We start from the raw sequence: 20,359 nt of genomic DNA on the forward strand, positions 1-20,359 counted from the left end.
CAAATATTTGTGTGAGATACAGCCAGTGACATTATAAAGCATTAAACCCCAGCTTTCTCTGAGACTAGCTTCTGATGTTTTGGTCGAAATGAAATCAACAACTTCTGCAAGGCGAAGAACAGGGGATTATTATCGTTAAAATAAAAACCATACTAATTATAAGAAAAATTGTTACCTTTATTGGATTTAGTTGCCATTTTAGTTCGTAATCAGCTGTATTTATTCACGATTGGACAAATTTCAACAGATCACATTTTGAAATATTCTGGTTCCATAGAAGGAAAGACTAAATAAAAAATAAACCTGCAAACACAGTTTAAAACATATTTTGAAAAACAAAACGATAACAGTAAAAGTCATAGACTGTATTATTAGGACAATAGGAGTGCATTGACTTAATAAAGACGTAAAGGTTGTGACGAAACGGGGGGAAGCTTTAAAGAATCTCACAATTTTCCAATTTCAAGCTATGTACTTAAACCGTTGTTTTTGTAGCCCTTTAACTATTACTGGTTATATATTGATTATGTCTAATAATGATATAATGATTAAGTTAGCTCTGCATCATATTGATAACTAATGATTTGATTTTCGTTTAAAGGTCATGCATCAAAGTAAGTAATAAAAATAGTTATTCATTAAAGTGTCATTTTTTTCACTTGTTGAGAGTTTGGTCAATGGCATTAAAACCACAAAAGTCTTGTCATGATGAAGAATATTAATAGTACTGATACTGAGTATAATTGTAATATTAATACCAATATTGATGATATACCAATAACAATAAAACTACTACTACTAATAATAATAATAATATAACTGCTACTACTACTACTACTACTGCTACTACTACTACTACTACTACTACTACTACTACTATCACAACAGCTACTACTACTACAACTACTACTACTACTACTACTACTGCTACTACTACTACTACTACTACTACTACTACTACTACTACTACTACTACTACTATCACAACAGCTACTACTACTACTACTACTATTACTACTACTACTACTACTGCTACTACTACTACTACTACTACTACTACTATTACTACTACTACTACTACTACTGCTACTACTACTACTACTACTACTACTACTACTACTACTACTACTACTATTACTACTACTATTACTACTACTACTACTACTACTACTACTACTACTACTACTACTACTACTACTACGACTACGACTACGACTACGACTACTACTACTACGACTACGACTACGACTACGACTACGACTACTACGACTACTACTACGACTACAACTACTACTACTACTACTACTACTACTACTACTACTATTACTACTACTACTACTACTACTACTACTATTACTACTACTACTACTACTACTACTACTACTACTACTACTATTACTACTACTACTACTACTACTACTACTACTACTACTACTACTACTATTACTACTACTTCTACTACTACTACTACGACTACTACTACTACTACTACTACTACTACTACTACTACTACTACTACTACGACTACGACTACGACTACGACTACGAATACGACTACTACTACTACTACTACGACTACTACTACTACTAGTTGTAATAATAATAATAATAATGAAAATAAAAATAACAATAATAATTAATAAATAATAATAATAAGGGGACGAAGTCTTCTTTAACGCTAGAAAAATAAAAAGAATAATAAAATCCTACAATAAAAACATTCTACAAATGAAATTAAAATCGTTAACTTTGTTATTTTTCAGAACTTTTTAATTTCCTGCTTCTGTGCAGAAATATACTTCCTTCTTTCGGTTTCGTTTTTCATGAGACTAGGTAAAATATATATTTATTAGTTACATGTAAGTAAATTATAGGAAGGAACACAAAACGAATTGCCTTTTTTCCTTTTCAATACTTCTTTTAACTGTTGAAAAAAATGTACCTGATGATTGCATTTCTTTGTTAACATTGAATATAGCATCATTACTTAAAAAAGGTCACAACTAGAACCCCTAACAACAGAACTAAAATCGGAAACGTTACGGTATTCCCGTTTTTTTAATAGATTTTAAAATCAAAATATGTTTGAAATCAAACAATTTTTTTATACATGCTTCGTCCACTTTTACAAGTTATAACTGCCTCATATTGATAATAATGAAAATGATAATGATAATGAGAGCAATATTAATAATAGTTATATATATAATAAAAATAATGATTAACAGATCAAGGGAAAATAAAAGTTATCATCATGTACATGTAATCACAAATAATAATAATACCATATCAGCTGATGTCATCCTTTGCATTTACATAAATATACATTTACAACTGATATGTTGTTTTTGTAGAACCCTTAATGCTGGCATGTAAATACTGAATATGGATTATAAGATATTGTTTTCCCTGGTATTTATATTAGAGTTGTCAATTCAGGTACGTATTCAATATCAGAATGTCTTTTTAAAATACTGCATTGCTTCGTGTACAACTAGTTCTTATTTGGCATACTGGTGAGAGGAGAGGAACAATACCATAAGAAAATTTAATTGTCAAAATAACTTAGAAGACATGGCAAAAAATATCGATGATGAATGACAAATAGCATTATATACAACACAACATAACAAAGAACGACTAAAGAGACCAAAGGGATATGCAAACTAATAAGTCAAACATAAATAGAATACAAAGTATTACATAATTAAATCTAACAAATTAGCATCACAAACCCCATCAAATATCAAGTGTGTACGTAATCAGGTGCTCTAAGCCGGTACGTAGAGCCTGCATCACACCCATCAGTTATCGAATCTTTTTATCAAACAGGAAGATTCATGTTTACATTAATGAACAGTTATATCGATAAAGTAAAAATGATAGTTTAATCGGTGAATCAAAGATCTGTTACAACAATAGAATGACGTCCTAACAATGTGTTAAAACATAATCTTTACAATATTCGTTATCAAATGTTTTTGGATAAAAGTATTTCGGGTTTCACAAAAAATGTTGTTAGCCATATACTAATCATTATTGAAGGACAAAGATGGGAACCCATTTTGTAATTACAAAAATGGACTTAAAACTATTGAGGGATTTTGCTGTCCAAGATGCAAACAGGAAACCAACAAAGAGAACTGTCGTTATGAATGTCCCATTGATTATTATCGGTTTGGAAAACGATGCTATGGAACACCTCAAAACAATACAGCACCCTCGATACCTTTTTCACCATTTGTGTGCAATCGACAGTGTCCCAAAACGCATTATGGAATAGCTCTCAATGAAACTAAAATATGCGTATCCTGCTCAATTTTGTGTCTCGACATTTCTATGGAAACATCTTGCGCTTGTGCAGTTGCTGAAAAGGAAACCGATATGAAAACTGTGCTGATAATAACAAACATCATAACAGCTTTACTTTTGATAGCAGCTACATGCATTTTGATTTCATGTTATTATCAAAAACGGAAAATGGACAAAAAAAGTGAAAGAAATAACATTGGGAATCGTAATGAGGTAAGTATAATGAGACAGTAAATAAAACATAGGAAAATCACTACTGTGGATAATTTTTTATTCGTTGGTTTTCGTGGGTAGAGTCTAACCACGGAATTAAATGTTCAACGCAAAACAAATTTTCAATAGGCTTGTATGCAAACTTCGGCAAAACCACGAAATTAAATATCCACGCAAATGCGAGTTTTCTTTAATCGACGAAAATTGGTATTCACGATAATAAATGGATCCACAGTATTTAATTCAGAAACATTTATTATTCAAGTTTGATTGGGCTAGCATCTTTTAATTTTAAGAGTTTGTTTGACAATATTGTGAAAGAGGTTTGCGAATGATAAAGAAAATACAGGCGCTCTAAACTTTAACCGACAGTGTTAATCCTTTGCTCAATTTATTCTATTATTTCTACTCCTGATAATCTATGCCATTTCTTTGTCGGTATATCTTTAGGAAATTTGATACAAGTAGACTAAGGTTAGGCAGTCCTTTTGACTGGTTGAGTCTTTGTATAGTTTTTTGTTGTACTATTAAACATTCAAGCTACAGAAAATATCCTTGTTTGAACAATAGAATATGTTTGAACTACAAAAAAGTGCTATGTCACATATTTTAGTTAAAATGAACATGTAACTTTGACTTGTTAAACTCTAACTGAAAACAGAAAAACCTTTGCATCTATCTTCTTAGTTGTTCCCTGAAAATTGACCATAAACTATTCTGTATTATTTAAACTAAAATTCATGTACCAAAAAACAGTATTTATCAAAAAACAAAAATCTATGTATTTAAACAAAGAAAGGAGTAACTGATTCAGTCATCATAAACGCTCCGATTCTAGCTAAAATATGAAACATCTATTAAACATGTAAAACATGTAACTTTTTTAGGATGGTTTTTGGCAAAAATGAAAGTTGCCGCATCCGTGTTAATCCTAAATCTTTTATATATGTTATGTTTTATCATCAAATACAATTTACATTGCAACACAAATTCGACTACTTTCATTTTAAACGGAAATAATCTACAATTCAACTAAAATGCTAAAATTGTGAAGATTTCAGTTATTCAACATTAATATTCATTATTTATGCTAAATAGTTATCAAAAGTACCAGGATTATAATTTTATACGCCAGACGCGCGTTTCGTCTGCATAAGACTCATCAGTGACGCTCTAAAACCTGATATATGTGAATTGTATTGTCAATAACACCCATATTTATGTTGCAGTAACATTATACTTTCCATAAAGTGAACAAATTTTTGAAACTGCTATATTTTTGGGCCACAAAAGGGTCTTACTGGACCTACTCCTTTGCTGATTTTGGGACCATTTTGTTTTAATGCCGAATCTACTATTGTCTAAACAAATGTCTAATTATTCTAATATTTCCAATCATCTTATTTGAGAAAGTCATAGTTCAAATAGCCAAATTTGAATACAAAATTTTTCAAAACCTTGGACGTAATCCATTTATGATTCTTGAACTCAAACTTGCTTTTGCGAATGCATGAGAATGATTTAATAAAAACAATAGACAGTAGAAAAATGTAGGTCAGATAAACAAATAGTTATTAACAAATTTATAATACATTTGTACATGTATCTTTTGTCAGAACTACAACATTGAGGCAAAAGTAGAACAGTTGGACGAAATAAACGACACAAAATCGATGGATACAGGACATACAGCTAAAGAAATAGACGAAAACAAAACGATGGATACAAATCATAAACCTGAAAATGATATTGCAGTGGCTGCACAGAGACAACAGGAGAAAATTACAAGATATACACGGGATCCGACTATTTTACGAAAGGTAACCTCATGTCATACAATCTAGACAAACAAGTTCCTGCGTAAACGATAAAATTATACACGATATAGATTTTATAGTACTGGGTTGGTGCCACTGCTGAAAGGTTATCAGTCCACGGGAGTTATATAAGCCCAGTAGTCTTTACTTCGGTACTGACATTATTTGAAACATACCTAACTAAATCTATCGTTTGTGTATGTAGAAATTATACACAAAACGCCCACTGAATGATCACGAATGAATCAAAAGTTTCAATGGTTGTGGTTCGTTCACAGCCAGCTCAAATCAGAGAATTCAAGATATATATTTGCTTCATGTAACATTCCGCATTTAGGTAATAGGACAAGTTAGGTTGGTTCAAAGACCGATTGTTTTTCTTTATAGCCAATTATAAATACACAAGCACGTTAAAAACTCGGTTTTGTGTACCTGTGTATTATTTCTGAAAGAAAAAAATATGATTTTGCTATAATTACCAAGTCAAGAATATGCGATTGTTATTCATTCGGTTAGGGTGTTTGAACTTTTTTATTTTACCATTTGATAAGAAACTTTCCTTTTGAATTATCCTCGTTTTATCCTGTTAAATTGAAATATACCTATATAACGCACATGAGATAACTGTTCGATCAAGAGTTGACTCTTTTTCAATATAAGTTTTCTTTGATTAAGGTGGTCTACTTATTACATTGACAATTGGATTTTTTGATGAAATTAAAGTAGAAAATGTAAGGAACCATATTTTTCCTAGTAATTCACAATGAAAATGTGTTTTAATCCAATGTCATTGACAATGCATTGTCAAAGCCTCTTATTGTTTGACATCAGAAGAGTGAAATTACCACGTTTATTTTAAATGTGAAAGGATCGTTTTGATACCTGGGAAATTAATGAAAATCATTGCAACAAATGTAATGACTACTTATAAATTTAACTCACACGAATCAAATTCTAATTTTGTCAGATAAATTTACTACACTAGTGATTTTCTCCATTCACATATTTGAGGCTGTTGTTGAACAAAATGGTTTGTAGATTGCGCAACGTCCGATTAATCGACTTGTATAAATGTGTCCAAATCATAGGAGTAGAAAGTAATACAATAGCAGGTGTTATACCGACATTTATTGTGAAAATACAAGGACATTTATGTGAAGACACACGGACTATTTGTTTTAAAAAGTAACTCGTACATTTAGTGAGTTAATATGCACTCTATCGTACACCTTGTGACCTAATAATCTATTAAGAAAAATGTGAATGAACAGTTATTTCTATCAAAAAAGCTTACTATGTCCCAAAGTGCTGCAATAATAAGCGTCTATGAAGTTATGGAACTCTACATAAATGTTATTCTAACATATTTTTATGAACAAACCTCTTGTTAAACATTTTTGTTTTGTTTTGAGCGTCACTGATGAGTCTTTTGTAAATGAAACGCGCGCCTGGCGTAATCATAAAAAGTTCAAACCTGGTATCTATGATGAGTTTATTTGCAACCACTGGGCTGATGCCACTGCTGTTGGATATTCATTTCCCGGAGGGTATCACCAGCCCAGTAGTCAGCACTTCTGTGTTGACTTTTGTTTTCATTGATTTGTTCATGATTATAAATTAACTGTTTACAAAACTTTGAATTTTGGAAAACTAAGGCTTTTCTACCTCAGGAATAAATTACTTTAGCTGTATTTGGCAAACCATTTAGGAATTTGTTATTCTCAATGCTCTTCAACTTCAACATTTCAGAATCAGGGACTTTTTTACTAATATAGAAAGTTCCTGACAGAATTCCGAGAGCCTCTATATATTAAAGTAGTATAATTGTAATTTACATGTAGATAAACGCGAAAAATAATTGTCCTTTCTAAGGAAGTGTAATAGTTGTGGTTCTTGCGATCTAAACACTATAATATGAAACGCGAAAAATAATTGTCCTATCTAAGGAGGTATAAAAGAGGGACCAAAGAGTCCAAAGAGACAGTCAAACTCGCAAATCTAAAACAAACTAACAACGCCATGGCTAAAAATGAAAAATACAAACAGAAAAACAACAGTACACATGACACAACATATAAAACTAAAGAATGAACAACACGAACCCCACCAAAAACTAGGGGCGATTCCAGGTGCTCCGGAAGGGTAAGCAGATCCTGCTCCACATGCGGCACCCGTCGTGTTGCTTATGTGATTACAAATCCGGTAAAAAGTATAATTCGGTAGGTCAAATTCATGAAAGGGAAGGGGATTGTAGTTACGACGTAAGGAACATATCCGATATCATTTGTGAAACGGTTGTTCCATAACAGTCAACCAACTCGTGATGGCGTCCGTAAAATTTACGAAGGGATGATTTCAACTTCACCATTTGGAACTCTTGGTTTATTAGCTTCCTTGTGAGCAGTAACCCTCTATCAAGAAAATCATGATAGGAAATGCAAGCACGGGAATATCGTTTCAATTGGGAGATATATACCCCGTATGCAGGTGCTGCTGGAATGTTGCTACTTAGAAATGGAAAGTTCACAATTGGAAAGCTGAAATCATCTCTTTTGTCGTAAAGTTTTGTCTTCAACCGAGCCTCATTGTCAATTTCTAGATGTAAGTCAAGATATGAAGCTGACTTAACTGTATCTGTAGTATCCTTTATCTCCAATTCGATGGGATAGATGCGATCCACATAGTCACTAAATTTTGAATTGTTTAGTGAAAGAACGAGCGGAAATTAGAGTTAAAGGATATTGCTTACTTCTTATCTTTCTTCCTAAGAAGTTCCTGCATGAAGTCAGCATATAATAGTTATGATTCTTGCGATCTAAACACAATGATATAGATAAAGGTCTGAATGGCTTAATTATTTTTCAATTTTGTTATCTTTCATATAATTTGTTGCGCTTGTGTAACATGTTTTACTTATTTTGATATGCAACTGGTATGACCCCTTACATAGTAAAAGTTTCAAAGAAAACAAAAGCCAGAATACAGAGAGTCTCTGTATATTAAAGAAGTATAATCGTAGTTTACATGTAGATACACGCGAAACAAATTGTCCTCTACAAGGAGGTATAATAGTTGTGGTTCTTGCGATCTAAACACCATGATATGGAGAACGCTCTGATTGGCTTATTTATTTTTCATTTTTGTTATCTATCATACGATTGGTTGTATTTGTGCATGTTTCAAACCGGATGTTTTATCTATGATTAAAAGTCAGTCTTATGACGGAATCATATCCGGAGTCCTTTTTTTGTCGTTTTTCTCTCAAAATAACTCAATATGAATAGTCATAAGAGTGGATGACAAAAAAAGTAAAATCACAAAAATACTGAACTCAGAGGAAAATCAATTAGGAAAGTCCATAATCACATGGCAAAATCAAATAACAAAACCCACCAAAAACGAATGGACAACAACTGTCATATTCCTGACTTGGTACAGGAATAATCAAATGTAGAAAATGGTGGATTAAACCTGGTTCTATAGCGCTAACTCTCTCACTTTAATAACAATCTCATCAAATTCCGTTATATTTACATGATGCGTTATATAAACAGTCACAATTAATAAAATATTCAAAATATGGGTACATCAGTCATCATCGTATAACAATTTTAAAAGGAACAATTTAACAGAACACACAAACATCTACTATCTACGAACACATTAATTGATTTGAGTGTCTTACGTCAGATTTTTTTTTATACGTCACATTGATTTGTCGTTCAATGTGCATACAAACAATTTTAAAATTTATATAGGCAATGTAAGCATACAGGGTTAAAAAATCAAAAGTATGTAAGAATAAATTACAGAAATAGACCGATATTCAAACTAGTCCAAAAGTTATAAATAGAATTTATGAGAATCCAAAAATAGTTAATTCCACTACGCGATTGAATGATTTTGACGTTTGTGGTTTAACGTATATAGTAATTCATAATGACATATACAAGACCAATGTAATACTGACGATATCTTTTAAAGTACAGAGTCACGTAATAAGAACAAAAGAAATACAAAGAGTCGCATATACAAAACAAACCACCAAAAATTGAAAGTCATTACAAACACATTGACGAGATGTATAAGTACCGAGCCACGTCAAACGGATATTACATAAAACCATTCAAAAGAAAAAGTAATATTAATAATAAAGCAAAGACAAATGAAAGAACAATAAAACATGTTGTTAAGATAATAAACAACACCAGTACCCAGAATCTATACATCAAGACCATCGTTTATTATAATATATAATTGATAATTGATACGGAATATTTATCAACAAGGTCTTGGTACCTTCCGATGAACATTTTAAGAAAACAAAACGAGACGTTCTTTGACATACCCCTGGTTCGTCAACATTCTACTCAGACACTTATCACTTATGAAGTTTTACAAAGTCTGAGTAGGAGCTGCAAGCTCTTGAATATCGAATAAGTTGGGAAATCTATATCCCATATGCAGGTGGAGTTGGTATATTGCTACTAAGGTGGGGGAGATTTATAATTTTAAAATTAAAATCGTCTCGTTTGTCATTGATTCTGGTACTGAGATGACTGTGTAAGTCAAATTCAAGATATAAGTCTGAAAATGAGGCGGAGAAAGCCGTGTCTGTTGTTTCTTTAATCTCTAGTTCTGGGGGATATATTAATGGAACCCAATCAGGAAAGTTCGCATTGTTTATGGCAATAACATCATCAATATATCTGAAAGTGTAATTAAAAAATCTGGCTTCTTTGATCCTCTTGTTTTTGACAAGTGTCTGGAGGAACTCCGATTCATATGAAAATAAGAAGAGGTCGACAAAAAGAGGCGCACAGTTTGTTCCCATAGACATGCCGACAACTCGTTGGAAAAGTCTACCCCCAAATGCATCAAAAATGTTGTCGATAAGAAACTCCAGCATACTGACCAATTGTTCTTCTGTGTAGCATGTTCTACTTTTTTGTTTGTCACTATTTACGAAATATGCCTTATGAAATCCCAAAGTAAAAAAATTATAGCGTATGCTACCATTTTTATGTTGAAAGGCATTGTAGATAATTTCTTTTAGGCGATTTTTCAATTTTACATGGGGAATAGTGGTATACAGGGTTGAAAATGAAAAGTGTTGATGGAACTAATTTCAGAAAAAGACTGAGATTTAAAATTGTCTAGAAGTATTTTAGAATTTTTAAGAATCCACATATGGCTAATACCGCTACGCGAGTAAACAGTTTCACAGTATTTCTGAAGACCCTCTTTCACAGCAGACAGAATTTTAGTCAAACTAATGGATAATTCTTTAGTGGAACATGAAGATGAGCCAGCAACATACCGTTGTTTGTACGGAATTTTATAAAGCTTTGGTATCCAATACAAACAAGGTAAGTCCTCCGATTTGGTGTTCAATATAAAGTTTATTGAAGCCATTAAGGACTTATGATTTGCTAAAATCTCATCCTTGTCAAATGATATATCTTTGTATGTTGGACTACCTGAGTGCTCCGTTATACCCAATTCTTTTACAAGACATTCGTAGTAATACGATTTACATACAAAGACAATATTATTTGAAGATTTGTCTGCAGGAACAGCAACATACTTATCATGAAAAGTTGATAGACATTTCATGGCCTCTTTGTTTCTGAAAACGGACTTTGGTCGATCGATCACACAGCTTTTCAACTTGTGAATGCGACGTTTTATCAGAGACCTGATAGTTTTCACCCATTCTGACAAAGTGTCCAGTTCAACTTCTTCTCGCTTAGTCCATGCTCTGGCGTAGTCCTCAAAAGAATCCATAATTGTTTTGAAGTTATGGTTCCCATTGATGTGTTGTGGTTCTCTAAATTTAGGACCATGAGAAATCACCTTTCGGAAAATTTCATGTTGAATTATATTTAGATCCCCAGTTATAACATGACCAGAGGGGCTGTAATTATAAGGCGAGTGGGAACAGTCATGCGACTATGCATGTAACCTGCAGGACACAGAGGCATGATGATTGATTTATTGTTGAAGGAAGAGAAGTGACACACAAAATGAGGTCTTCTCGTTTAATAGTAAAGATAGATTAGAAATATATTATAGCTGCATGAACATGTTTATTTTTTATTAATAGTGGAAAAGAAACAAGGTCTTACACACACATCTTATATTTATTCCTCTCTTTGGGGATGTGATTGCTGCCTTGTAGTAGCATTAGCCTGCTCTTTTTCAAATTTTCGAGAAATTGTCCTCTCTTAACACGGGTCAGTCATTAATCGTCCCCTTCCGACAAACTATCATCGTCTCTCACGACAATACTCGAGCTCGCAAATGGTATCAAGAGAGCCCGATAATTAAGTCACTGTAATGTTCTCTTTGGAACGGGGATCAAACCAGGATCCTTTGTGTTTGTAGTCCGATGGGCTAACTACTACAACACGGTTACTTATGAAATGTAAGAAGCACTCATCCGCTATATACTAAGAATTCTGAATTTGTAACACATTCAAATTTTGTCATTCAAAAATAATAAAATCTGAAATCGATTAAGGATTTTTTTTTAACTTATTGGGTTGAATGTTGTTTTTTTTTATTAACAGAAAAAGGAGAAAGAAAAAGAAAGAGTTAAAAGTAGTGATTACGCCAACACTAGTGCAATCCGGATTAATAAAATTTTGAACCGCAAAACAATTTCACGTGGATTTAGTCAGTTGTTTGGACGCAAAGGGGAAAACCACAGTTCTAAATTCAAATCGGATATAGTTATTAAACATAATACAACCTCAACCCAACCCATGAATGGTGATGATGTAAATTGTCCATCATACATAGATTTGGCTGAACAAGTTGGAGAGTTTACAAGCAATGTTTCAAGTGAACCAAACAAAGTACAGGAAAACAAACAACAGGTACCAGGCATTGAACGTGGAGTTGCTTCTGTTATAAAAGCAACACAATTAGGCAAAAGTAACGTGCAGGAAAGCAAAAATATGAATAAAACAATAGACAATCGAGGCACAACAAAAATCCAACCAAAGACAGGAAACAGTATTCCGAATGCAAATCACCCTTTACAAATGAAGAATATTGCAAAAAACACACTAAATACAAACAAATTGATACACGATACAAATAGAAATGGAGAAACCATATCAGTGTCGACACATAAAACAGAGACAGAAATTAGTCAGAAAGATGAACCTTTAGATTCCATCAAAGTGGTAACCTTTGCTGCTGACACAAATACAACAACTAAATTTGAAGCATGTTATGACAACAAGGATGTGCCTATTAGTGATCAAGTATCAAATGAAATTTATGAAAACTACACTGTTCATAAAACAGAGATAAATAATTTCAGTGATCGTAAATTCGAAGAACAAACTGACCCAAAGCAATTTGAAGTAAGAAACAAAAGCAGCCTTCGTATAGCTGACAGAGGCAGTAAAATATCAACAAACTCTAATAAAAGCACTACCAGCAGCAATAGCAAAAGTGCGGAAAGTGATGTGTCAAACCTGTCTTTCACAACAGCGCCATCTGGAAGCCCACGACTAAGCGAAGTGGAAGACACGGAGCAATATCTTCATAACGAGGACACTGAAGAACAAACAGTGTACGAAAATATTCCTTATCTTAGTGAAATGGAGGCCGATTTCAAACAAGACTCTGAGAGTCATACAACTGAAATAAATGAATTAGATAATGTTGTTACAACTGATACCCAAAATCATCCCGGTGAAGTGTTAACTGCTATATCAGAAAATGTAGAAGACAGTCAAATAGTAACAACGATCGACAACCGTGATAGTTCAGGAAGCGATGAGTCCTTTCATTCTACTCATAATCAATGTCTTGATCTAGAATCGCGAGACACAAGACACTTGCGGTATAATGCAATTAATGCAACAAAATTTATTGATCTTAAAACAATTACAAGCCAGACAAATATGAGTTTTAGCAATTCAACTGTAAATTTAGTTATCAACCAGAGTAATTAAGATAACAAGTAAGAAAATGGATAATCTTTCTGAATGTCAAAATATTTTTTAACGTAGCTAGAACATGAATAATTACACATGCATATCGAAACATATAATCGCTATAAAAATAACAAGAAAAAGAAGCACGTATGTTAAGAATCAATTTTATATCGTTCAAGATAAAAAAAAACACACAAAAAAAACAACATTATGGGATGTGGTATGGGTGGCAATAAGAGAAGTATCTACCAATATTGAATTAGGTAGAATTAGATATAAATGTAAAAAATAAGGGTACAGCAGTCCAATTTGTAAGAATAAAACCAATACAATAATGGTGCAGTCTTTAGTACTTCTCTACGGGTAACGTTTGAATATCATTAACATGCTCAGTTGCCTACAATTGCTTACATCAAATTATTTTGAACTGCAATGTATCGTTGTCTATTTGTTACCTTTGGCTCCTGAAATGTCTGTTTAATGTGTTCTAAATACTTTGGGAAAATCGAATTCGGCTTTTTTTGTGCCAAAAAAAAAACCATACACTGAAATAATTACATAACAAAAATTAATTTACATATAAAAAGTACCCATAACATAAAAAGACTATATACGATGCATAGTGCAGGGTTTGGTTAAAAAGAAATTTCTAGGCATTACACATGACAATTAATGTAACTAAAGTACCGTCCTCAAACGCAGATGAAAATTCAGAACGGAAAATTTTCTTGTCAAATGTCAAAATCAAAAGCTTATACGCATTACAACATATGGAAACCAACTGTCATAATATTGACTTTGTACACACATGTCATTATGTTTACAATGGTTGATTTTACCGGTTTTAATGGCTAAAATGTTTAAAGTTCAGTATCACGTGCATCATTTGTACTTCTTTCTGCAGACAATTCAATTTGCTCTCTTAAAATATAAATTAACTATCTACTGGGATGTTAATCGATTGTTAAAAGCAGTTCACATGCTTTTGTTGTTACAAAACTTCCTTAAAATCAATTATAAAAGAACCTCTCGTGTTATCTTTCTGTTGCATATTCCATTTTTAATAATATGACAAATGCTGTCCTTGTGATTATAGTATTTACATAGGCATTGTTTTGGTTTTATCAGAGGTAATAGATATGGGAGATGATCGCAATTATAGTCACCTCTAATGAAATAAATAAGCGTTTGAAATTATTAAGTGTTGATATGAAAATACCCAGAGGCAAAGCAAGAAGTAAAAGTGACAAATATGCTAATCATGCTTTACGTCTTCTGTAAATATTGTACCTTTAACTTTTAAGACAATATCAGTTTAGTACTGATTATAACTATTGCGAAAATTTACAATTGGTCAATATGTGATTCCAATTAAAAAAACACAATATCTTCATCATTTGTTCAGTTTGATTATTTTATATATATAATTTATATAATTAATGCTTTTTTATGTGTATTTTTTATCTATCATAGACTTTCATAGGGTTTGGAAGTAAACAAATTATACTTTTTGTTATATGTATAATTTTTATAGACAGTAAAAACGAACAAAGATACATACAATAAAAAGTCGAAGCTTCGCCGACAAAAACCCTTTCATTGTTTCAGCGTATTAAAAGTGCTTATCAACAAGCCATCGCACAGAGATTAGCGGAACTCCTAAGTTAAAAATTTGGCTAATAGATATAGGAAGATGTGGTGTGAGTGCCAATGAGACAACTCTCCATCCAAATAACAATTTAAAAATTAAACCATTATAGGTTAAAGTACGGCCTTCAACACGGAGCCTTGGCTCACACCGAACAACAAGCTATAAAGGGCCCCAAAATTACTAGTGTAAAACCATTCAAACGGGAAAACCAACGGTCTAATCTATATAAACAAAACGAGAAACGAGAAACACGTATATATTACATAAACAAACGACAACTACTGTACATCAGATTCCTGACTTAGGACAGGTGCAAACATTTGCAGCGGGATTAAACGTTTTAATGGGCCCAAAACTTCTCCCTTTTTCTGAAACAATAGCATAACATCACAACATATAAAAACATACGATAAAATATCAATTAGCAGACTTAACTCAATCAAAAAACGTATGATTACACAAAGAACGAATAAATTTGATCTGCGATATCTGAATACAAATGCACAGTTAATTAAATATTAGAGACAAACAGTCATGACCAAAAGGCTATCAAATAAATTCAAACACACTGAGAAATATTTAACCAATCAATGTTCACTTTAGAAAAAAACCGTTTTTTTATAATCTTGAAGTTTATACAAATGTTGTAAGAATAAGTGAAAAATTGAAGATATTACAAATAATCAAAGCTGGTATACAGCCAAGATCCATATAAATAAAAAATGACAAAAAAGCATTATAAACAGTATCAACAGGTCGAATTAACAAGAAAATACGATTTGAGAGTACTCGCAGTTACTGACAGCTAGTTAAAAGCCAAAACCAATTAATAGTAAAAAATCATGCATCAGAGACTAAAATCGACTAAAACACATCACAGGGATTTAGTATTTTAACGTCATTAATAGTCAAAGAAGACATGACTTGTGCAATGCCAAAAATAAATGTATCGACAGGTAGTAGTATAGTGAAGAGCGACTTCTATAGAAATAAAAGTTAACGTGGCTGGGTCCCCTATACATCTCGCCTCAAAAGATAATGAAATTTAGTTATGTTTTAATTTGCTAATGACAAAATCAATATTAGTGCCAATGTGAACTATATTCAGAGATCTAATTACAATATTGGTACGATAACCCTTACTTATAAGTTTGTTCAAAGGTTCGATGAGTTTACAAGGATCACATAGTGATTTCCTCGCTTTAAGTACAATATTACCATAAAATTTAGGATGAGAAATACCATTTTTAATAAGCTTTCTACAGGTATAGCCAAATTTACTAATCAAATCTTTGTATCTATGAAAGAATTTAGTAAAAGTTTTAAGTAATTTATGGTATCGAAATCCCTGACACAACAATTTACCAGTGATGCATTGATTACGTTCGTTAAAATCTATGACATCAGAACACACACGGGCAAACCGAACGAGTTGCGATATATAAACACCGTATGATGGAGCCAAAGGCACATCGCCGTCTAAAAAAGGAAAATTAACAATAGGAAATGAAAAATCGTCTCTTTTGTCGTAAATTTTAGTGTGAAGTTTCCCGTTTGAAATTGAAATGTCTAAATCTAGAAAAGGACAACTGCTGCTGTTTATGTTAGATTTAGTTAAAGTAAGTTCGTTTGGGTAAATTTCTGAAGTATATTTAGAGAACTCTGGATTATTCAACGAAAAAATATCATCCAGATAACGGTAGGTATTTTTGAATGTATCAACCAAATGTAACAATGATGGGTCTTTACTGAGTTTGGTCATAAACTGAGATTCATAGCAATATAGAATTAAATCTGCTATTAAAGGGGCACAGTTGGTTCCCATAGGAATACCTACTACCTGAGCGGTATTTCAAAGTTGATTTTTTTCAAAACTTTAATTAAAATAAAATGTGTTATTTAACTGATGTAATGCATTGTGTGTACACAGTATTCTTATAGTATATGAATGCTATTCTTTATGATTGCTGAACTAATGTATATTTGAATACTACAAGGTACATGTTGGTAAACTTTCAACTGTTATATTTTATTTATTAAGATTTTCTTTAATTAGCAGTAGAATCGATTACTTTCATTAAATATCTATTATAACCTTAATTTGATTCATGTCACTATTTGATTATATAAAAAAAACAAATTTTAATCATCATTGCATTTTGAAAAATGACAAGCGAACGTACTTCATCGCGGTTGATTACAATAAAACGTTGCTTTAAAATCGTTCTAAATTTGCATTTAAAAGCAAACAGCAATGAATTATGCCTTCCCATTGAGTATCTATAGTATGCCATCCGTATACTATTACATAGTTGTATCGTCATAGTAGTCAATTTTTGCTGTACAGCATTTTTGCTGAATATTAAGGAGAACATACAACTATGACATGTAAGAGGGCGTGGCCTGGTACTTCTTTGACTTTTTCTATGGTCGGGTTGTTGTCACTTTAACGCATTCCTCATTTCCATTTTCAATTTTATATTACATTAACAGATGCTTGTTCTGTTCGATGGTATGACGGAATGACGTACACGCATATGTATGAGTTGATACTGTCTCACATTTAAAGACGAAACCTTATTGTCAAATCCCATTAAACATGAGGTTACATAGAACCTGCCTTGTAATAATATTCCTCATCGAAGTTTTACCATACAAGACTATATTAATGTAAGCTTTCTGTCACTTTGATTTTGCGAATGACAGTTATGAAACGGATGCTGATACAAGGATATTGCATTTTTAAAAAATAACAAAACTGTAAGCATATACCGCATAGTCACCTAAAACAGGATCCGAGTTGGCAAATCATTTAATTGTTAAACAGTTCAAAAAAGAAAACTGGTGTGTTTACAAAATAATAACAGAAACAAATAAACCACAACAGCAAACGACATTCTCTTCATTACAGGCTTCTTATTTTACTTTGGAATTGCACATCAGAATGTGGCGGAGTAAAACTAGTTTAAGGTGGTATGGGTGTCTTTCGCCATCTTGGATTGTAAAAAACAAAAAAATCTAAGGGTCATATGTTCTATCAAGTTAGCAAAATTTGATGGAGGAATTAGATTTTTAAAGTGAATTTTCATTTCAAAGAACCAATTTATAAGAATATAACTTATAAATATTAATATTTTTACAATTGTAGATTATTTTTGGTTGTTTTTTTAATATTTTCAAATTGGCAATTTAAGGGGAGGTAACTCTAAAACAGTGCATTTTCTGAAGGACTCTACATGAAATTTTCCTATTTTGTCTTTTAGCCGGAAAAAAACGTACGGTGACCCTATCTTTTCTTTTGATATTCTCATAGTATTGTCTGAAAGCAATCTTTTCTAATTTATTTTACAATTCTATCATTTTGTTTAGCTTTTATTCTCAAAATGTTGTTTTTTCCTGTATAATCCATACAAAATTTGTCATTTTGTCACAACCTGTAGCTTGAGAAAATGGGCGGTGACCTATCATTTTTATAATATTTTTGAACATGTATCAATAGATACTACATTTTGGAAAAGTATGAACAAATTCTATCATTTTTATTTTAGACTCCCATACCACCTTAAAGACCCATCCGACCTCATAATTAGAAGTAGTAAAACAAAATAACAAACTATAAAAATCATTTGAACAAGGCTTAACGCATCAGATGTATACAAATAGAAATACATTTACAAAACAAAACGAGTGTCCGAGGACTGGTACTTCTTTGAAATACCTGTGCCAAGTCAGGAATGTAACAGGTTTTTTTATTCACATATATTATGTTTAAACTTTTAATCTTGCCATTCCATAAAGGACTTTCTTTATTTAAATTGTCCTTGAAAAAGTACAAATTTTCCCAGACTACCAAGGTTATTTGTCTCTACATTGAACACGTTTCCATGGTGTGTATCACGGAATATTCAGGATACCCCTAATTTGACTTATGTACAGCCATGAGGTAATAATTACTTAAAAGATTCAGAAACCCATAAACTGTGAATAGTTTTGACTGTTTAAAGACACCTGCTACGCGTGAATCAATTCCTATAATGTATACTTATAAAAAATATGAAAGAGAAGAACGTGTGTAGCTGTGGGCGTCGCAAAGAAAAATACACTGAAAGTTCTGATACTTTATTCATGACTTTATTCATGTCGCAATTGTCAAATAAACATACAGTGCATCGCATATTTCACCCAGTTGTCTAACATTATACAAAGTTCATGGTATACGTTGTTACACAGGTTTACGCAGGTTTACGTGAGGTTTACGTAAGAACTGAAAGTAGACAAAAAAGAACCGTAAATAAGTTTCAATGCAAAACCCCTGTTGCATACCAAATATAAACAAATCGCAGCATATAAACCTTACACAATATCAAAATGACCATGCGAATATATCAATTATTCATATTAAAGGACATTTATTACATTAATAACGTTCAAATTACCTCTTTGGGCCATTAACATGTCAAAATTTGTGTTCATAGAATCGTGCTTCGTTCATGGGAATCTGATATATCGGGGAAAGAAACGAAAATTTACTACTTAGTTTGTAATCGTAATGTGTATCTTCCTCCTAATCAATGTACAACGGTAACAACGTGTTAGACATAACCTATGTTAATCATGGCTCAAGATTTCACTATTAACCTAACAGGAAAAACGTACTATGCTTAATCTTCCCGAAAACTGAACCACGAACGATGTCGCTTACGGAATTAAATTTTCATTATGTAGACTACCTGTTGGTTGGTGACACTCGAAAAACTTAACCCAAAAGGATAATAAAGATCTGCAAATTAGGACTTTTTATAACCATTTTAATCAACTAGAAGCATGATCCTTCTGTATCCATCTATCTAGCGAGAACGAGTATCACCACACCATATCCTTATACTCAGTAATCCTTTCCGATAAAAAGTCTGAACAAAGTCACTTGGTACTGCTAGGCAATATGGTTGCAATTATAACGTCAGTAATGTAAAAACAATAAGTGTATGTAATACTAATTAATGACAACGATGTGTTCATAGGCAACATATTACCATCGATCAAATGTAAAAACTTCGACCAAAGCTTTAACGATCGTGTTCATAGCTTCATCGTCTGCTAGGGTTACATTACGTCAAAACTATTTTTTTTGTTCACTGCCTGTTAATTTTCACCAAAAAAGAGACATCGCGATTTTGCACTAGACGCTTGATGCGTCAATACATTTTCTCTAATATTCAGACTAGTCACTATAATTGTGATGTAGCTCTTTTCCGTCTTTTTAAACCATTCAAATCAGAACCTTAACGTGATAGAAAGAGGGAATTTCATCCAGTTGAGTTTTTTAAATACTATTACAGGATTTTATTTAATAGACATCAGCTACGTTCTTCATCACGAGAAGGAAACTTTTACAATTCCCCTTAAGTATC

The 20,359-nt window shown here is 32.2% G+C and overlaps 1 protein-coding gene and 1 long non-coding RNA gene across 2 annotated transcripts; one reads left to right on the plus strand and one right to left on the minus strand.

Moving 5' to 3' along the window:
• The first annotated feature begins 2,354 nt into the window (after nucleotides 1-2,354).
• On the plus strand, nucleotides 2,355-5,369 carry LOC134722952 (uncharacterized). Its single transcript, XM_063586585.1, has 3 exons — nucleotides 2,355-2,439; nucleotides 3,046-3,525; nucleotides 5,142-5,369. Exons 1-3 carry the CDS (start codon nucleotides 2,386-2,388, stop codon nucleotides 5,367-5,369), a joined length of 762 nt encoding a protein of 253 aa, XP_063442655.1. The 5' UTR covers nucleotides 2,355-2,385.
• Nucleotides 5,370-19,051: 13,682 nt separating this feature from the next.
• LOC134723689 (uncharacterized) lies at nucleotides 19,052-19,452 on the minus strand. The gene is made up of 2 exons (XR_010108155.1): nucleotides 19,385-19,452; nucleotides 19,052-19,212 (listed from the first exon to the last, which is right to left on the minus strand). It is a non-coding gene; the product is annotated as an uncharacterized LOC134723689 (long non-coding RNA).
• Nucleotides 19,453-20,359: the final 907 nt, after the last annotated feature.

This window comes from Mytilus trossulus, chromosome 6 (genome assembly GCF_036588685.1).
Source record: "Mytilus trossulus isolate FHL-02 chromosome 6, PNRI_Mtr1.1.1.hap1, whole genome shotgun sequence".
NCBI classification, from domain to species: Eukaryota; Metazoa; Mollusca; class Bivalvia; order Mytilida; family Mytilidae; genus Mytilus; species Mytilus trossulus.